This window comes from Eleutherodactylus coqui, chromosome 1, assembly GCF_035609145.1.
Source record: "Eleutherodactylus coqui strain aEleCoq1 chromosome 1, aEleCoq1.hap1, whole genome shotgun sequence".
In the NCBI taxonomy this organism is placed as follows: domain Eukaryota; kingdom Metazoa; phylum Chordata; class Amphibia; order Anura; family Eleutherodactylidae; genus Eleutherodactylus; species Eleutherodactylus coqui.
This window is the reverse complement of record NC_089837.1, coordinates 436258975-436277088: the sequence shown is the minus strand read 5'-3', so window position 1 is coordinate 436277088 and position 18114 is coordinate 436258975. Positions and strand designations below refer to the sequence as shown.

Here is an 18114-nt window from a genome sequence, read left to right as displayed (position 1 = left end):
TTTTGATTCAAGGAGCTTTCCTTCTGTCTCCAGTGCATGAAATTCATAAAGCGTTTGCTTCAGCGCTTCGTAAATATAGCGGAAACTAAGTATAGGAAGCCAAATTGTGTCTGTGGTGTGGAATAATTATTCCTTGGAATCAGCGGATTGTGTGTTTATACAGCGGCTCAAAGCTTCTTGAAAGCGTGGAATTAGTATAGAAAGTGCCTTTATTTTCAGGAACTACTTCTTGTATTGCAATTTGTTAACGGTTTGAATTGTTCTATTCCAGCAGAGCCTGCGTTATGTTAGGGAGATACAAAAATATAAATGTTTGATGCATTATTTTGGAATCCTACTTTAACCCCCAAAGTATCCTGAATATATATATATAATATATGCGTGCAAGGCAACAGTGAATTTTAAATTCCTCACCACCTTGTTCCTCCAACCCATATTGAATTTATACAGTTGATGCAAATCCACATTCTGCTACTTGCCGATGCTTCCATTCCTGGCAGTAGTCCTGGATCATCTACCTTTTATACTGCAATTAACCCACAGCAAACGCAGCATGAAAAAGAAAATCCTAACCAGATCATTGACTCCTAGCAGAGAACTGCAAATGAAGGCTCTTCTGTACTCAACTGTTGCAATGGGTCACCCAGGGCTTTAAAAAGGGGTCTGATTATCTATTCTGCGTGTAATAAATAAATATATAATTCACTTGAATAGGAATGAGCTGCAATACCAGACGCAGCCCAATGGATAGAAATTATCCTGTTTTTTTTGGGGGGGGGGGAGGAGCAGACTTTTTGCCTTTTAAAAGGATTATTCGGGGAGAATTGTTATTTTTTTACTTTTTTCAAACCAGCATTAAAAATTTTTTTAAAAATCTGCTGCACTCACCCAATCCCCCGCCACTCTCATTCCACCATTGCCTGGTCCCCCTCTGGACTTCACTTCTTGCCAACAATGATGTCGTCTACACCATTGACATGTGACCACTGGTCCGGTGATTAACTGCATCAGTCATATGTCCCTTTGTTGGGACAAAGGCAGTGTAGAGATCAAAAAATAAGTAACAACCCCGTGTGTATTGGGAAAATGTCTCTAGTTGGGATAAAATATATATCAAAGCCCAAAAGTATGTTTAGGGCAGTGTGCTTTAGAAAGGTGCTGCCAACTGGCATGGATGCAGCGGCCGAAGCCATTGGCACTATGTGAACCAGTGGGAAGAGAGGCAAAAGAGCCAGTAACGACACAACTTTAACAGTCCTCTCAGCTGTTCTAAGTGTTCTCCAGCTTGTCACTGAAGAAGAGGCTCTCGCGCATCGAAACGGTTCTGTCTTTGCTCGTTTGTATTAGTAAAGAGAAGTTGGGTTATTTATCTGTGTCTCTCGCCAATCTTCTCTCACAAAAGCCAGCACTGTTAGGGGCTGCTTTGCCTCTTTTTTTTTTTTTTGGTCTTTTTGATAATCCCTTTTAATGGTTGGTAGCTTGTACTTGTGGGGAAATTTACTAGCTTCTAGAACAATCTGACCTGAGTCAATAACGGCCCTTTATTGTATGGTGGTGCATCTTGAACTTTAGAGCAATACAGGAGCCGTGCATATTTTACCCCAGAATGCAGACCCGTTATATGGCTGCTCAATGGATAGCACTGTTGCCTTGCAGTGCTAGCCTTGGTAGAATTCAAACCCAGGAGTCTAACCTCTGCATGGAGTTTGTATGTTGACCCCTTGTTTACATGGTTATCCTCCATGTACTAAAAACATACTCCTAGTTAGGTTTTGGAATTTAGACTCTCAGTAGAGACGGGTGCCAATGTGAGTGGCGACAATCTCTGCATATCGCTGCACAACATGGTGTTACTATGAATAAGATAAATTGTTTCTGAATTCACAGATGCAGCGTGACCACATTACTGTATCTGTAGATGTAGCACAAGTTATTCCTAGCAGGCAGTCCCTTCTTTCTTCTTGCCATATTTCTTGAAGTGTAGGAAGTTTAACTTTCTATACTTTATCAATTTGGGACTAGTATGAATAAAATGTACCCCGTCCGTGGTAAAATATTGAAAATGTACAATTTGTTTTATTTTTAAGGGGAAAGGTTTAGCCCATGTGATTTATAAGCAAAGTGGGTTAAGGGGGCATCATATAGTCATTTGACAGATTACATGATTTATCGCCGATCCAGGGATTTATTCATTATCATATTTGGAATTGGGAAAGAATCAATTTTTTCCTTCAGTGAGAAACATTGAGGCAGATTTACTAATCTGAGGTACATTCAAGTTCTAAGGGGTCTTCATGTTTTTTCTTTCTTTTTTTTTTTTTTAAAACTACTTACCCCAGAAAGCTGAAACGTGTTGTCACTTCTCAGCATAATCTCCCTCTTGGTGTACTCTTTTTTCACAACATTGCCACCATGATTGTACACCCGCTGCAAACGCTTCTTCAGGGGTCTGTTTTGCACACTGGAAAATTATGAATGCAAGAGCAGCATAACTGGAAAACATGCAACCACAGAGAGCGTTCCTAAATCGTTGGAAAAAGCCGAAAATCACTAAGTGCAAGTTCAGGTGAGTAAGGGGTGCGCAGCCTTATGATCATCAGTCTAGATTCGCAGCACCCACCTGGAAGAAACCTTCACATCTTCATGCACAATGGCATATATACATGCTAAGGAAATGCCAATGCATACAATCTCTTCCATAGTCAATTGGCGGTCCTCCATAACCACTTGTTCCACTCGTGCAGTCATGTTATCAGACCTGCTGGTGTGTGGCCGAGGCCCCTTTGGTTCGTTCTCGTGACATTCGGTCGCTTTTGAACTGTTGCACCCACGAACCACAAGGCTCACTGAACTGACAATGGATGTTAATTGGTGTCATTCCACGCAAGTGAATAAAACATGATTACACTCTGTCCTTGAAGCGTAAACATCGCCATTTTAAGTATTGAAAATGCTTTTATTTCCAGCTGCTGTCATGGGGTTCTGTACATGGATGATGCTGCGATCTGTCGAACTCCTTGCCAAAGAATGCCCACGTGTTCTAAAATGTGGCCCATGTTTCTATCTGCTCCTATTTCGGAGGAAAAAAAAATTTAAGAGACCTTAGAACTCAAATGCACCTCCTAGTGTCTGATATTAGACCAGGCAAACTTAAACAGTCTCAAAATGCACCATATTTATTGTAGTTAGGGCTTTTACACACTAGCGTTTTTTTTAACGCTGCAATATTTGATGCAAGTGTCAATGGGAGTTTCTAATGTTAAAATCGCATCGCACAAACTTGCGATTTTTGTGCGATGCGATTGTAACATAAGAAAGTCCCATTGAAAAAATTGCAACGATATTGCAGCGTTAAAAAAAACGCTAGTGGGTAAAAGCCCTGACTCTGCTAGACCATAAATTTGACACCTATTTAGACCTATTTAGTATCTGCATACTCGTCCGAGCAGATGTGGGAGGGGGGGGGGGGGAGAAATTTCTCACTTTCCCCGCTGCTCACCCCCGCCAACCCTCGCATCTGCTCGGACGAGTATGCAGACACTCGAGAAGAGTGGTGCTCGCTTCAGTACCTACCTTAACCGAGCGTGCTCGCTCATCTCTAGTCTCAAACTGTCTGCATGCAGCGCTTTTTCTTCCATCCAAAAGCGGAAAGTGGGTGGAGCCCATTATAGTCAATGGGTACCTTTCCAAACCCAACTAAAAATACCGGAATAAAAATCTGCTTCAGTGACTTCTGCTGTACGGGACTTTTTACCTTTCCTACACCTTTTAGGAGAATAGGTTGCACTAGATAGACTTGCTGTATACCTTCTCTTTACCTTACTGACTATTTCACTGTATTTGTTGTGTTCTGCAGGCTGGACTCAGTATAGATGTTCAAGAGCAGATGAGGAAAATCCTTTACCAAAAAGAGTCCAACTACAACAGGCTAAAAAGAGCCAAAATGGACAAGTCCTTATTTGTTAAGATCAAGACACTGGGCATAGGTGCTTTCGGAGAAGTATGTTTGGCCAGCAAAGTGGATACCAAAGCTTTGTACGCAATGAAGACCCTGAGAAAGAAGGATGTTCTTAATAGGAATCAAGTGGCTCATGTAAAAGCCGAGCGGGACATCTTGGCCGAGGCGGATAATGAGTGGGTGGTGAAACTCTACTATTCCTTCCAGGACAAAGACAGTTTGTACTTTGTGATGGATTACATCCCTGGGGGAGATATGATGAGTCTTCTCATACGGATGGAGGTATTTCCAGAACACTTGGCCAGGTTTTATATTGCCGAGTTGACTCTAGCCATCGAGAGTGTCCACAAGATGGGATTCATCCACAGGGATATTAAGCCTGATAACATTCTCATAGATCTAGATGGACATATAAAGTTAACAGATTTTGGGCTATGTACTGGATTTAGATGGACACACAACTCAAAATACTACCAGAAAGGTAAGCATTTGTTATGCTCTATTAAAGGGGTTGTACCATTAATCACCCATATGCCCTATCCACTGGATAGGGAATAAATGTCAAATCGCTGAGAGTCAATCGCTAGGACCCCCAGCATTATATATGCACCATGAATCCTCCATAAGAATCGAGCAGTGGAGCATGTGCATGACAGCTCCATTTACTTCTATAGAACAGAGGAAGATCAATGTGCTCAGCAGTCTTCCTCCTTACCTTTAAAAATGAACTATGAAACCCTTTCGCTCAGTCTAGATTTTTAAATCTGTCTCTTTCAAGGGAATCACATTCGACAGGACAGCATGGAGCCCAGCGAGCTTTGGGACGATGTACCTAACTGCAGATGTGGAGATCGGTTGAAGACCCTGGAACAAAGGGCTAAGAGACAGCACCACCGATGTCTGGCTCATTCACTAGTAGGGACTCCTAACTATATTGCTCCAGAGGTCCTCCTGCGTAAAGGTGAGTTGCCTTAGAAGCCAAGTCACGGAATGTTGCGGATTTAGTTGCAGATTTTGGTTTAGAAATGCAGCAGATTTTACCCCTTAAAGGGGTTGTCCCGCGCCGAAACGGCGCGAGACAAACCCAAGGGATGGGTTAAAAAAAAAAAAAAAGGTTTAGTACTTACCCAAATCCCCGCGCTGCGGCGACTTCTTACTTACCTTACCAAGATGGCCGCCGGGATCTTCACCCACGATGCACCGCGGGTCTTCTCCCATGGTGCACCGTGGGCTCTGTGCGGTCCATTGCCGATTCCAGCCTCCTGATTGGCTGGAATCGGCACACGTGACGGGGCGGAGCTACGAGGACCAGCTCTCCGGCACGAGCGGACCCATTCACCAGGGAGAAGACCGGACTGCGCAAGCGCGTCTAATCCGGCGATTAGACGCTGAAATTAGACTGCACCATGGCGACGAGGACGCTAGCAACGGAGCAGGTAAGTGAATAACTTCTGTATGGCTCATAATTAATGCACGATGTACATTACAAAGTGCATTAATATGGCCATACAGAAGTGTATAACCCCACTTTCTTTCGCGGGACAACCCCTTTAAATGCAATTAAAAGGGTGACATCTTTGACCAAATCCGTGAAGAGTGAACATATCCTAAGGATACATTCACACACAGCGGAGTTGTGCGGATTTCCAGAAGCAGAATAGCCACACGAAAATTTGCGTCAAAACCTGTACCAAATGGTATGGATTGTGGTGTGGATCTGAAGCAGATTCCACCCCTTCCATTTAAATTCAGTTGAAGGGGTGAAATTCGCAGAGAATCATTAAATGGGGGGAAATTTGGATGCTAATTTTGGTGTGAATTTGCTGCACCCTTAATGTTATCTTTAGTCATTTAGGTGTTTTCTACTTTAATTACTTGAAGTCATTATTCTATCAGTAACAAACGGAATACTATAGACTTGAAGAGCCAGTAGAGCCAGTGCAGGAGCCCTCTTTAGAGACCTGGCAATAAAAGCTTTAATAAATCTCTATGGGAGACCAACTCTAAAAAATGACTTAGTTGCATTGCATTAGGTGCATTGGTTATGTGGCAGAGCCATCAATGACTTTGATTTTTATTCGGCTTTCTGTCTTCCCACTTAACTGGACAATCCCTCTCTAAATGAGGATGCATTGATCACCACAAATCTGAATCTGGCTGCTGTTGCAGAAATATGGTTATAGCTTGGTCTCTGTTCTAATGAATGAGAAACCATATAATACATGGTGCCACTGAGTTTTCAGAACTTTTTTTTTTTTTAATAATTGTATTTTTATTTTATTGTATTTTTTTTAAACCTCACCTTCTATAATGTCTTTTATGCCCCAATGATAAACTTTTTAAAACTGGGCATAGTACAAGTGGAAAGCACTATGGACAATATAGTGCACAATGTAAAATGGGCATACACAATGATCAGATGCTGAACATCATTACTGTGGAGTTCCTTTGCCCAATTTACTAATCAGTATTGTATGCAATATACAGGCATTTGCTCCTAAAATCAGAGTGGAATGCAATGAAAACAATATGAACATACTGATGAGCAAACTGTGAAACAAAATGTCAGTGGAAACGCGTCATCTGTAGGCCTGATGCCTGCTGGTTTAAAGAATAAAGTATTTTTCACACGTTAGAGCCGACATTTTGTTTACGGTTTGATCATAAATACCAGATGGACTGCCGGTGGGTTTCTACGCTGGTGAACCACGTTTCTACGTTGAAGAGGAGTTGAGCGTTCGTTTTTATGACTACGAAAGTACTAATGACCTATGTATACTAATGACGTGGTCTGCTGTTGTTGTGCAGGTTACACACAGCTCTGTGACTGGTGGAGTGTTGGCGTCATCCTGTTTGAAATGTTGGTCGGACAGCCTCCTTTCCTTGCACCCAACCCAACTGAAACCCAACTGAAGGCAAGAAACAAAATATTCTTACTGAGTTAATTTGAACTTTTTATAGAAGTGTCATCATCCTGAATTAGGCTGAGTGTCCACGGGCGGGACGGAATACCGCAAGCAATATTCCACCACGGGGGAGCACTAATGTCACCTCGATTTTTAAGGTCATGTACATGCGGTTTATCTTCGCGGATCACGCTATGACAAATCGCCCATAGACACTCGGCCTAAAGAATATAGACATGTTTATTGGCTACTGTTTGGTAAACACAATAGCATGAATACTATAAATTCACACTAATAGTAGTGGAGGACAGCTTGGGTAAACTTATAAGATCCAATGGGACTTGTGGGACTTCCTTCCTGATTAGTGGGGGGGGTTAAATTTTCACGATCCACGCTGATCAAAGGACCAGCACTATTGAGTTGCTCGGAGCACTACCATGCAGGGCACCAGTCTCGGTCCCTTTTTGTTTTTTCTGTCCCAGAGGTTGGAACTCCAGCAAACATAAAGTTGTGGCATATCCTAGTGATACCTGCCACAACATTATTACCCCATTTTTATGGATTGAATCTGCATATTTTGGAGTACTGGTGGTGCTGCTCCTTTTTTTTTACGTTTGTACAACATTATTATGTGGGAATACGCCTCAAGGACATATTTTTACTCCGTATTTGATCCATATTTTACAGACTGAATTATAGAACTAATATAAACTTATGTAGCCATATGGCTGTATTTCTCATGGTCCTGGTTTAAAAATGCAGCATGTGCTAATTTTGCCCATAACTAGTTTGCCTTAATATTTGTGTATATATATTGGTACTGTTTTCTATTGGGAAAATACTGATCTACATTTACCCAGTAGAAAGCAAATGCAATTACAGCAAATATGGAGGCAAAAACAGATCAAACAATGATGAAATGCTAATGACATGTGACAATACTCTCATCTGAAGCTAGCCTTGAGGTTTGGTTTTGCTGTGGTACGTTTCCTGGTGGTTTTTCTTGTGGTGTTTGTTGCATAGGGTAGGCCATGGAAAAGTATCCCAGCACCGCACTCTTATGAAAGCTGTCTCAAAGAAGCCAATGGAAACCAACCACAGCACAACTTTCATTTCTTATACTGGGTCCCCCTATTCCTTAGTCCCAGAAGTGATGTCCCACCCAGCTTCACTGAAGTAGTTCTCCCCGAAAAGCGTATCCTATGCTGTTTGTTGTAATATACTTCATAAGAGAGAAGTTGGATATTACATCCTACTATCCCACCATCTTTTTTGGAGAGTTGTGCGTATCCACCATTCTTTTCTTTCTATAGCTCTTTACATCTCTGCCGTGCCCACGTTTTGGTGGGTTCTCCTGGTTGGCAGCACCTCCACAGCTCATTCAGTCTTCACAGCCCTTCCTAAGGCTCCGCCCTTCTCCTTTTCAACTCTATTTTTCTTTTAGACAGCTTTAGGCCGGCTTCACATGGCTGTGACGGGCTCCGCCGCGGAATTCCGCGGCGGAGCCCGTCACGGCGCCCCCCAGAGATCCCAATACTTACCTGCGGATCCGGCGTCCTACGTCCCGCATGACGCTTCGGCGTGACGCGCCGTAGCGTCATGTGACACGCCGGCCACGTCACATGACATGCACACAGTGTCACACGACACGTCGGCCGTGTCATATGACACGCCAGCGGTAGGCGGGGAAGCGGATTCACGCTAGCTTCCGCTGTGCTAAAGCGGAGGATAGCGTGCCGGACGGCTTCCATTGACTGCATTGGAAGCCGTCCGTGCGTACACCCGCGGCAAATAGAACATGCCGCAGGTGAGGTCGGGTGATTTCACGGTGCGGAATTCCGCGGTGGAATTCCGCACCGTGAGCATTGAGCTATTAGGTTCAATAGAACCTAATAGCTGCGGGCAATGCGGCGGATTTTCGCTGCGTACTACGCGGCGGAAATCCGTCCGTGGGAAGGAGCCCTTATAAGAGTGCCGGCTACTTTTCCGTGGTCCACCCTGTATTTGGAAAATAAAGAAAGACAAAACACGGAGGCCAAATATGAGCTTAAAGTCAATATTGAAATCTAAAACACTGTGGCACTTTTTGTTTTCTCTTATGGTTTTTTGTGTGTGGTTTAACTCTTGGTATGTTTTGGGTTCAGTGGTCTTTTTCTTTTTTAATACAAAGGATGCTCTAGGTGTGGTGTGTGTTGAGGGAGTTGTGTCTTTTTTATGTGTTTTCCTATAGGCTTCTCTAGAAAAAAAACAGGGAAAAACAAATGTAAAAAACAATGTATGAATGGAAACAACACCACCCAAAAACAGCTTGTAAAAACATACATGGATAGCATGCTGTTTTTTGTTTGTTTTTGTTTGTTTGTTTGTTTGTTTGTTTTTAAATAGGCCAAAAGATAAAAAGACACAAAAAAACCTGTGTGAAGGAAGCCTAAATGTTATGCATCGTTTCTTTTTACTTTAGTTTCTACCTCTTTTAGAACCTTGATTTATATTTTAATCACGTTCAGCAAAAATTAATAATCATGTTTGATCTAATGTGGTTTGGTCTCCGAGATTAAACATGCTTTTTTACTTTAGTTCTATCTTATGATTTAACATAAGCTTTGCTTTTGTTTTAAAGGTAATAAATTGGGAGAACACTCTTCACATTCCCTCCCAGATCAAACTCAGCCCGGAGGCAACAGATCTGATCACCAACCTTTGCTGTGCTGCAGAGAACAGACTTGGCAGAAACCGAGCAGATGAAATTAAAGCTCACCCTTTCTTTAAATCCATTGACTTCTCTTCTGACATTCGGCGGCAGCCGGCACCTTATGTCCCCAAAATCAGCCACCCAATGGACACGTCCAACTTTGATCCCGTGGGTGAAGAAGGCCCTTGGAATGAGAGTGGGGACAGCACTATGGCTTGGGACACTCTCATGTGTAATAATAACAAACACACAGAACATGCTTTCTACGAATTCACCTTCAGAAGGTTCTTTGACGATAATGGTTATCCATTTCGCTATCCAAAGCCATCTCGAATGGATCCCTCCCCTTGTGAGGAATCTAAGGAAGAAAATCAAGAGACCACATCGAGTGAGACAGAGAATTGCCAGCCTGTTTATGTATGAAATGTCTAATTCCTTGTAGCTTGTACCCTTGACATGTCCATTTCTGCCTTCAAGATTCGACTAGTTCTCAGCTTCTTGCCATAATACTGAAGCCTTGAGAACATGCCGCTTATCTGGATGGATGTTGAGCATTGGATGTGTTTTGTGCTTCTTGGCATGTCACCGTTTGTACCTTTTTTTTACTATGAGGGCCATTTCTTGGCATGAACTTGCGTAGATGATGAGCTCCCAGCAAATAACCAAAGACGAAGGTACCTGTACCACGTGGCATCATCTTGGCATTATCGATGCCAAGTAACAGGATATCCTAAATGGATTCATGGTTGACTGTACCCTCTGATGCAGCACAATTTTTGTTTTGTTTTTTTCTCGCATAGCAATAACCTATTTTTTCCTGGCAACGCCTTTCAACCAGAAAACTTTATGCTTCTTAAACTTTGGGAAATATCCTGATCTAAGATTGTCCTGAACTTAGTGACTGCATCTTGGTTAATTTTACAAAACTTTGGAAAAATGGGTCCAGCATTTTCAAAAACAGAACTATTCTGTATGCGACTGAACTGTGACGTGCAGGTGGTGACCACCACAGAGGTGGACTGCAGTGTGGGAAATGCAAAATCCGCTGCTATACTTATTTGTTGAGAAATATTTTTACGGATATTGAAGGAGTTAATTCTGTCTGATTATTTTTAGTACAAACTTTATATATCTTAGGACTTCTATTACTGACAACCTCAACAATTACCCATATTTTTTTCAAAAAGAGCACTTATAGATTGCTAATATCTGTTTGACCCTTTTATAGAGTTTTATCAGGACTAAACAAGTCGTTATTTATCAGGTATATTACCAGCAGCCTTTTGCAAACGAAAATTTGGTAAAAAAGTTAAATCTACTAGATGGAAACATGATAGTATTTGGCAGTGGTGGTTGAATCAAGGATCGGACTCTGTTGACATTTTTTGGTCATTCCAGCATAGGTTTACGTTCTTTTTTTAATGATAAGAGTAGCAGTCTGCAACTTGATGGACCTCCTTATAATGGGGTCTGTTTTGAAAACCGATTTGCTCTGGTATTAATTGAAGCCATCGTTTTAGTGTGAACAGAGTCGAACATGTAGAGACTAAATGTATCTGTTCCTGGATCCTTCAAAAAAACTTTTGGGCTTATGTTTCTTAAGCTCCTATTCAGAGTTCAGTATGGTTGGTGATGCCTTGGTTGATGAGCAGTCCTCTCAAGGAGGCATTAAGTCTACTTATTCTCCATTTTTTTTCCTTTCAGAGGGGTCATATCAAAATATCAAATTATCCCCAATCCTGTGGATAGGAGATAATTTTATGATGGTGGGGGACCGACTACTGGGACTGCCACCATCAGAAGTAGTCCCAGTAGTATGACCCCAACCAGTCATAGTTATCCCCTTTCCTTGGGATAAGGGATAACTTTATATTTTGGCACAACTCCTTTTAGGGGTGGTTTTGCACAAAATATGCCATGAATGCCAGACAGGTGTAGGTCGCACTCCTGGGCCCCTGAACTATTGGAAGTACAAAGAGGTCCTCTTTACCCAGCTTTTGCAAATTTGAAACAAGCTACTTTTTTAGCGAACCCATCTCCACCGCCCACCCACCCTCGTAGACCTTGATGGAAAAAAATCTACAAGCAAACATAGCCATCACTTCCTAAGTTTTACAGGCCCTATTAAATTGCCCATTTCTTGTTCCAGAACACTAAGCCATCGTTTTTTACTGTTTGCTCTGCTCTTTAAGTAATGCATTTAATAACCTTGGACAAGGTCAACACATTATGTCATCTTCCCACGGTCATTTTATTTACCCATTTTTGTACCCCATATCCATGGAATATACAATTATATATTTTTAATTACTGTCCACATGGAAGATTTTAACCCTTTCACACAAAATCAGAACTTTTTAACTCTTAAAAAAACAATATTAATGGAATTTACTAACTATGGAAAAGAAAAAGAAGAAAAAAACTACAAAAAGTTTGTAAATTGTAAATTAAAATAGATTTATATATAAAGTTTTATATCTATATATATATTGATAAGAGATTGCACCTAAATAAAAAAAAAAAATTTGCAACCTAACGTAGGAACGGCCTTTAACCCCAAAACATGTGACATCTTTCTTGTGCAATACGAGTACAATATTATTTTCTTTTGTTTCATAAGAGTGTTTGTGCCATTTATACAGACTTATCATTTATTACTTGGCTGCTCTGTATTTTGCCTGGTGTTTTTTTTGGGTAGAACGTGTGAGAAAGTGTTTGCACATTGCGTGGTTTTGGTTCTTAGGTTTTACTGCCCCCAGATTCACAGGCTGGCTCTGTGAGGCTGTCGGAGGAAGTAAGAGTCATTTTGTAGTGATGTGAATAATAATTGTGTGTTTGTCCATGCACAGGCTGGACCATAGGATGATGAGTGCATTGGAAGACCGTGGGATTGACATTACAATCTCCGTTTCTCCTATGATCTTGTCTTCTACAGGGTAGACCACAGGAAAGTAGGCCGGCACCACACTCAAATGAAAGCTGAAGCTTTAAAAAAAATCTTTGTTGCCCGTAGCAACCAATCACAGCGCAGCTTTCATTTTACCTCAGCAGTATAAGAAATGAAAGCTGCGCTGTGACTGGTTGTTATTGGCAACAAAGGCAGATTTTCTTTTAGACTGCTCTCTTAAGAGCGTGGTGCCGGTCTACTTTTCCATGGCCACCCTGTATAATATGTTCAGCTTTTCTGTCAGAAGAGAGGAAGATGGCGGCTCTTTGGGGCTTTGCTAGAGAATGTTGATGTTCAAGTATTTTGTGTAACATATTCTGTTTAAAAATGGATTGTTTTGTATGTATCTATATAACCACATCGATATGTACCGGTCACCTGGTTGCGGTGTAGTAAGATGTTTCTTCTTTGGGTTGAACCTACATGCAATGGGTGGTTCTTAAAAAATGGCTGCCCCCACCGTTGGCTGGTGATGTGTACACTGCAATAAGTGAATTTGATCCGCACTTCTCTAAGGCTTTTACATTATCCATTTTAATATATTGCTTATGTGGAAGCTGCTTTTTCACTAAATGTACTTTCTCTTTTCAGATTGAGAAATCTGACAGGTCAAGCACGCGGTCATACAATGGGGGTTATCCAGGGGCAAAACGGGATATATAAAAACAATGCTGTATTAGTGATTCAATATAATTTTTATAGTATTTTAAATAATGTAGTAGGGCTGAGGTTGTCATTTGGCGTAATGCATAGCCATATTATTGGTGTTATCTATAGGAAAAACCTATCACATATGGAAACCATTGCAGACCAGGTCTTGCCTGCGCTAGTTTTTATACACGAGGCTTACTGGTTCCATATATGGAAAAGTGGGAGGCCCCATGATAATAAAAATAGACTCCCTTTTATGGTGCCTTGTTTTTGTTTCCCCCTCCATGACTCTTGGCCCAATTACTGATCCCTTTGCTATCTATGCAGTTTCTCTGGAGTCATGCATAGGCTTTTTGTTAGAGTACTTTTACACAGGCCGACAGTGGCGCAAGTAATCGCTCAAAAGAGTGATGATGGGGCATTGCCGTCCCATGAAAACATGAGACCCAATAAAGCAAGTGAGCATGAATCATCCACTTGTCGGAGTTGGTCAGTCTTTAGCTCACTTAAAAACTGAGCGACTCTTGACCCATTTAAACAGGCAGTCATTCAATTATGGACAACTACCTGTTTGCTCTGAATGGAAGCCGGCAACCCGAAGAGATCTCCAGAGCACTTTGCCTCCATTCAGTGAGCAATCATCGCTTCTATGTGAGAGCACAGAAGCAATAATCACTGGGATAGCTGTTTGGTAATTAAGCGCCAGACAGTAGTTCCCTTGTAAAACTACCATCAATAGGAGTGACCCAATCCAGGTGTGGGGCTCCAATGTAATCTCATTGACTGTCTGTATATGGGATGTACTCTCTGAAGGCCAAATTTAAAAAAAAATTCACGATTGCTGCATCTGTACGAATGTGATCTGTGATATCACTTGTTTTTGCAGAATAACCCCCATGGTCTGCCCAGTGCCTAACCTTGATCCATTGTATGTGCCATACACCAACATCAATAACTAACAGCATCAAGAAAGAAGAGAATGTATCACACTCTAAATAATTTGTATCCCATCCTGTCAAATTGGGCTTAAGGGAAACACAATTATTTACCATAAATAATGAACTATATAATTTCTATGTATGAAACATTGAATAAATCTCTTTATTTTAACATAAAAATTGCATCTAAATTTGTACTTGCATGAAATTTTAATTCTATTACTTGTAATGAGGATAAAGACCAAAAATCTAATACTTGTATTATTAAGCGCATAATACATGTACAAGGCTACCTCCATATATAAATATCTGTAGGACAGAAGTTGAATGGGCATGCCAGTTAATGGCCATCGTGCACATATTAAAGGGCCACTCTGGTGAAATGGTTTTAATTTATTATGTAACTATTCACCTAGTCATGAGAACAACTAAGTATACCCTCTTTGAATTCTATGGTTTTATGTTTTGGGATATTTTTAAAAATATCCAGTTTTTTAGAAGGTCTTAAAATTAGGTAAAAACAACCTCCGATAAACAACGCATGACAAATTACACAGTGTCATTATTTAACAAAAACTAGGCCAAAATGCAGAAGCAGTGTGTGAAAAATTAAGTACAACTTTACTGGTTTCCTTAGGAATTAAGAGGATAAGTAGCAGACAGGTGCTGCTAATTAAGTGCCCTTGATTTAATTGATCATCTCTATAAAAGCTGATGTTTTGGCACTTTGCTGGTCTGGAACATTCAAGAGTGTGTTAACACAATGGCAAGGAGGAAAGACATCAACAATGATCTTAGAGAAGCAATTGTTGCTGCCCACGAATCTGGGAAGGATTATGAGACCATCTGCAAACAATTTTGAGTCTCTCATTCTACAGTGAGAGAGATTTTTCACAAGTGGAAAACACGCAAGACAGTCATAGCAGAAGTGGACGTCCTGGCAAAATTCACCCCAAAGTCAAATTGTGAAATACTCTGAGAAATTACATCTGACTCTTAAGGCCTCCGTTAGCATGTTAAATCTTGCAATTAAGAGAAAAATTGAACAAATATGGCTTGATTAGCACGGTTGCCAGGAGAAAGCCTGTTTAAAAAAAAGGCACCCTACAGCATATCAGCACCAAATACGTCATACCAACTGTCAAGCATGGTAGTGGAAGCTTGTTGATTTGGGCTTGTTTTGCAGCCACAGGACCCTGGCACCTTGCAGTCATTGAATCAACTATGAACTCCTCTGTATACCAAAGTATTCTAAAGTCAAATGTGAGGCCATCTATCCAAAAGCTAAAGCTTGAACAACACTGGGTCATGCAACAGGACAGTGATCCCACACTCCTCAGCAAATCCACATTAGAATGGCTGAAAAAGAAAAGAATCAAGGTGTTAAATTGGCCTATTCATAATCCAGACCTCAACCTAATTGAAATGCTGTGGTGAAACCTTAAAAGAGCTGTGCCCACTAACTTCAATGAACTGAAGCAACCTTGTAAAGAAGAGTGGGTCAAAATTCCTCCAGAATGTTTTCTTATGACTACTGTGCGTTCCATTGCCGATTCCAGCCTCCTGATTGGCTGGAATCGGCACACGTGATGGGGCGGAGCTACGAGGAGCAGCTCTCCGGCACGAGTGGCCCCATTCAGAAGGGAGAAGACCGGACTGCGCAAGCGCGTCTAATCGGGCGATTAGACGCTGAAATTAGACGGCACCGTGGAGATGAGGATGCTAGCAACGGAACAGGTAAGTGAATAACTTCTGTATGGCTCATATTTAATGCACGATGTACATTACAAAGTGCATTAATATGGCCATACAGAAGTGCTGAACCCCACTTGCTTTCGCGAGACAACCCCTTTAAGTTAACACAGAAAAGGGTTCTTTACTGTAAGAGCAGTGAGACAGTGGAACTCTCTGCCTGAGGACGTGGTGATGGCAAAATCCATAGAGGAATTTAAGAGGAATTTAAGAGGAGACTAGATGTCTTTCTAGAGTGGAAGATATTACAGGATATAAATTTTAGGTGACCAGCAGGTTGTTGATCCGGGTCTTACAGACAGGTAGGAACTATTATTGATCCAGGGATAAGTCTGACTGCCATTAGGGAGTTGGGAAGGAATTTTTCCATAGCGTCTATCCTGACAGCACACATGCAGGTTGCTCCGTCTGTGCTCATTGGGACAGGAAGGAGAGTTCTTACGGCCACCCCCTTATATCCATCTCCAGTGGTTTTTCTTGTCCCAATGGATATAGAAGGAGTTCCTCTGTGCTGGAGGAAGGACGCTAAGGAAAAGCTGCAGGATCCACTCACCGGACGCAGGTCTTCTTCCAACTGGGTGTAGGAGCTCTACAGCAGCAGCGCATCGTTCGGCACCATCCAGAGCGGTCAAGGAGACCGGAGGACCCATGGCAGGGTACTACTGTGCTTTGCACCTAGGTCCCAGCATCTAGCGGCGGCCGGCTCGCTTTAATAAGCGCCGCGTCGTACGCGATGACGTCACAGCATGATGACGTCACGCGCAGTGCGGTAATTCCCTTCAAAAGGCGGCAAATTCAAACTGCAAAACGCTTTCTCAGCTTTTGGGACTCCATTACACCACCTGGTAATATGGAAAGTGCAGAGGCTGATAAGGGGAGCATGCCAAATGTAAGTAGTCCACTTGGACACAAAAAACAAAGTAATGTCATTGTGATGTGTTGGTAAAAATGGCTTCTCCGATTAGAGGAGGAAGCATTAAAAACCAAGGGAGATAAAAAAAAACGCATAAGACGGTGCGCGTTGTGCGCAAAAAGATTGGAGGAAAATGTTAAAAAACCTATTTGCCCTGACTGTACAGATAAATAGTAAAAGAACAACAAAATTTACTACAAGGGATCCGTACTATGGTCCGGGAGGAGGTACAGGCTTTACGGACAGAAAAAACATCTGACCCGCAACACGGATCCTCCAGAAAAATGAAAAGATTGCGCACTAGTGAATGTGATTTCTTCCGCTGAAGCGTCAGATTTGGACGATTCAGAGGAGAAGTGGTCAGAAACTTCAGCGCCAATACGAGGGGAGGACGATGAGAGGAAATATTATTTCTCCAATCAAAACTTGGATGACCTTATTTCAGCAGTCCGTAATACTATGGAAGTCATAGATGTTCCTCAAGCGAGATCAGTGCAGGATGACATGTTTGGGGGACTTCGAACTAGACGGAAGAAAAATTTCCCGATTTTAATGAAAATCTAAAGAAAATTGTGACAGACAAATGGCAGAAAGCAGAAAGGGTCAGGCCATTCCCAGGGAATTTAAGGAACGTCTCCTATTTGCACCCGAGGATACAACTCTGTGGCAGACAGTACCGAAGGTAGATATACAAGTAGCCAAGTTGGTTAAGAAGACATCACTACCATTCGAAGATGGGTCGCAGCTAAAAGATCCAATGGACTGTAAGATAGAGGGGTTTCCTTTTAAAGAGACTGGGAGTCAGCAACAACGATAATTGAAGCAAATGTCGCGGCAACGTCTGTAGCAAGATCAATGTACATATGGCTGGATCAGCTAGAATTGCATCTCCAGCAGACGACTTCCAGAGTCGAAATCCTAGATTGCCTCCCACTGATCAAAAACGCAACAGCCTTTTTAACAGACGCCTCAGCGAGTCCATAAGATTTGCAGCAAGAAATACAGGTCTAGGCAGTTCCTCCAGAAGAGCCTTATGGCTCAGAACCTGGTCTGGGGATACAGTATCCAAAAACAGATTATGCTCAATCCCTTTTCAGGGAGAATATTTATTCGGACCAATTCTGAATAAGATTCTAGAAAGAGCTGAAGACAGGAAAAAAGGGTTTCCAACAAATTTTGTTTCCAGAAAAGAATCCCATCCTTCCGGAAGGAGCCTGAACAACCCAGAACGAGAAATAAAGGGAAATTGGGCAGATGGTCCTACCCGAAAGGAGGGAAAGGTAAAAGCTCCGGCTTTTTCGTTAAACCCGAACCCAGATAAAGAGATCGCAGTGGGGGGTAGTCTCTCTCAGTACCC

General features: G+C 41.9%; 1 protein-coding gene across 2 annotated transcripts in view; it reads left to right on the top strand.

Moving 5' to 3' along the window:
- LATS2 (large tumor suppressor kinase 2) overlaps positions 1-14272 on the top strand; it is a 60433-nt gene extending 46161 nt beyond the window's left edge. For both annotated transcript variants that reach the window (XM_066582177.1, XM_066582178.1), the window contains exons 5-8: positions 3857-4439; positions 4737-4919; positions 6767-6873; positions 9485-14272. In XM_066582177.1, coding sequence (XP_066438274.1) covers positions 3857-4439; positions 4737-4919; positions 6767-6873; positions 9485-9979 — 1368 coding nt within the window. In that variant the 3' untranslated portion in view covers positions 9980-14272. The remainder of the gene's footprint in view (positions 1-3856; positions 4440-4736; positions 4920-6766; positions 6874-9484) is intronic.
- Positions 14273-18114: the final 3842 nt, after the last annotated feature.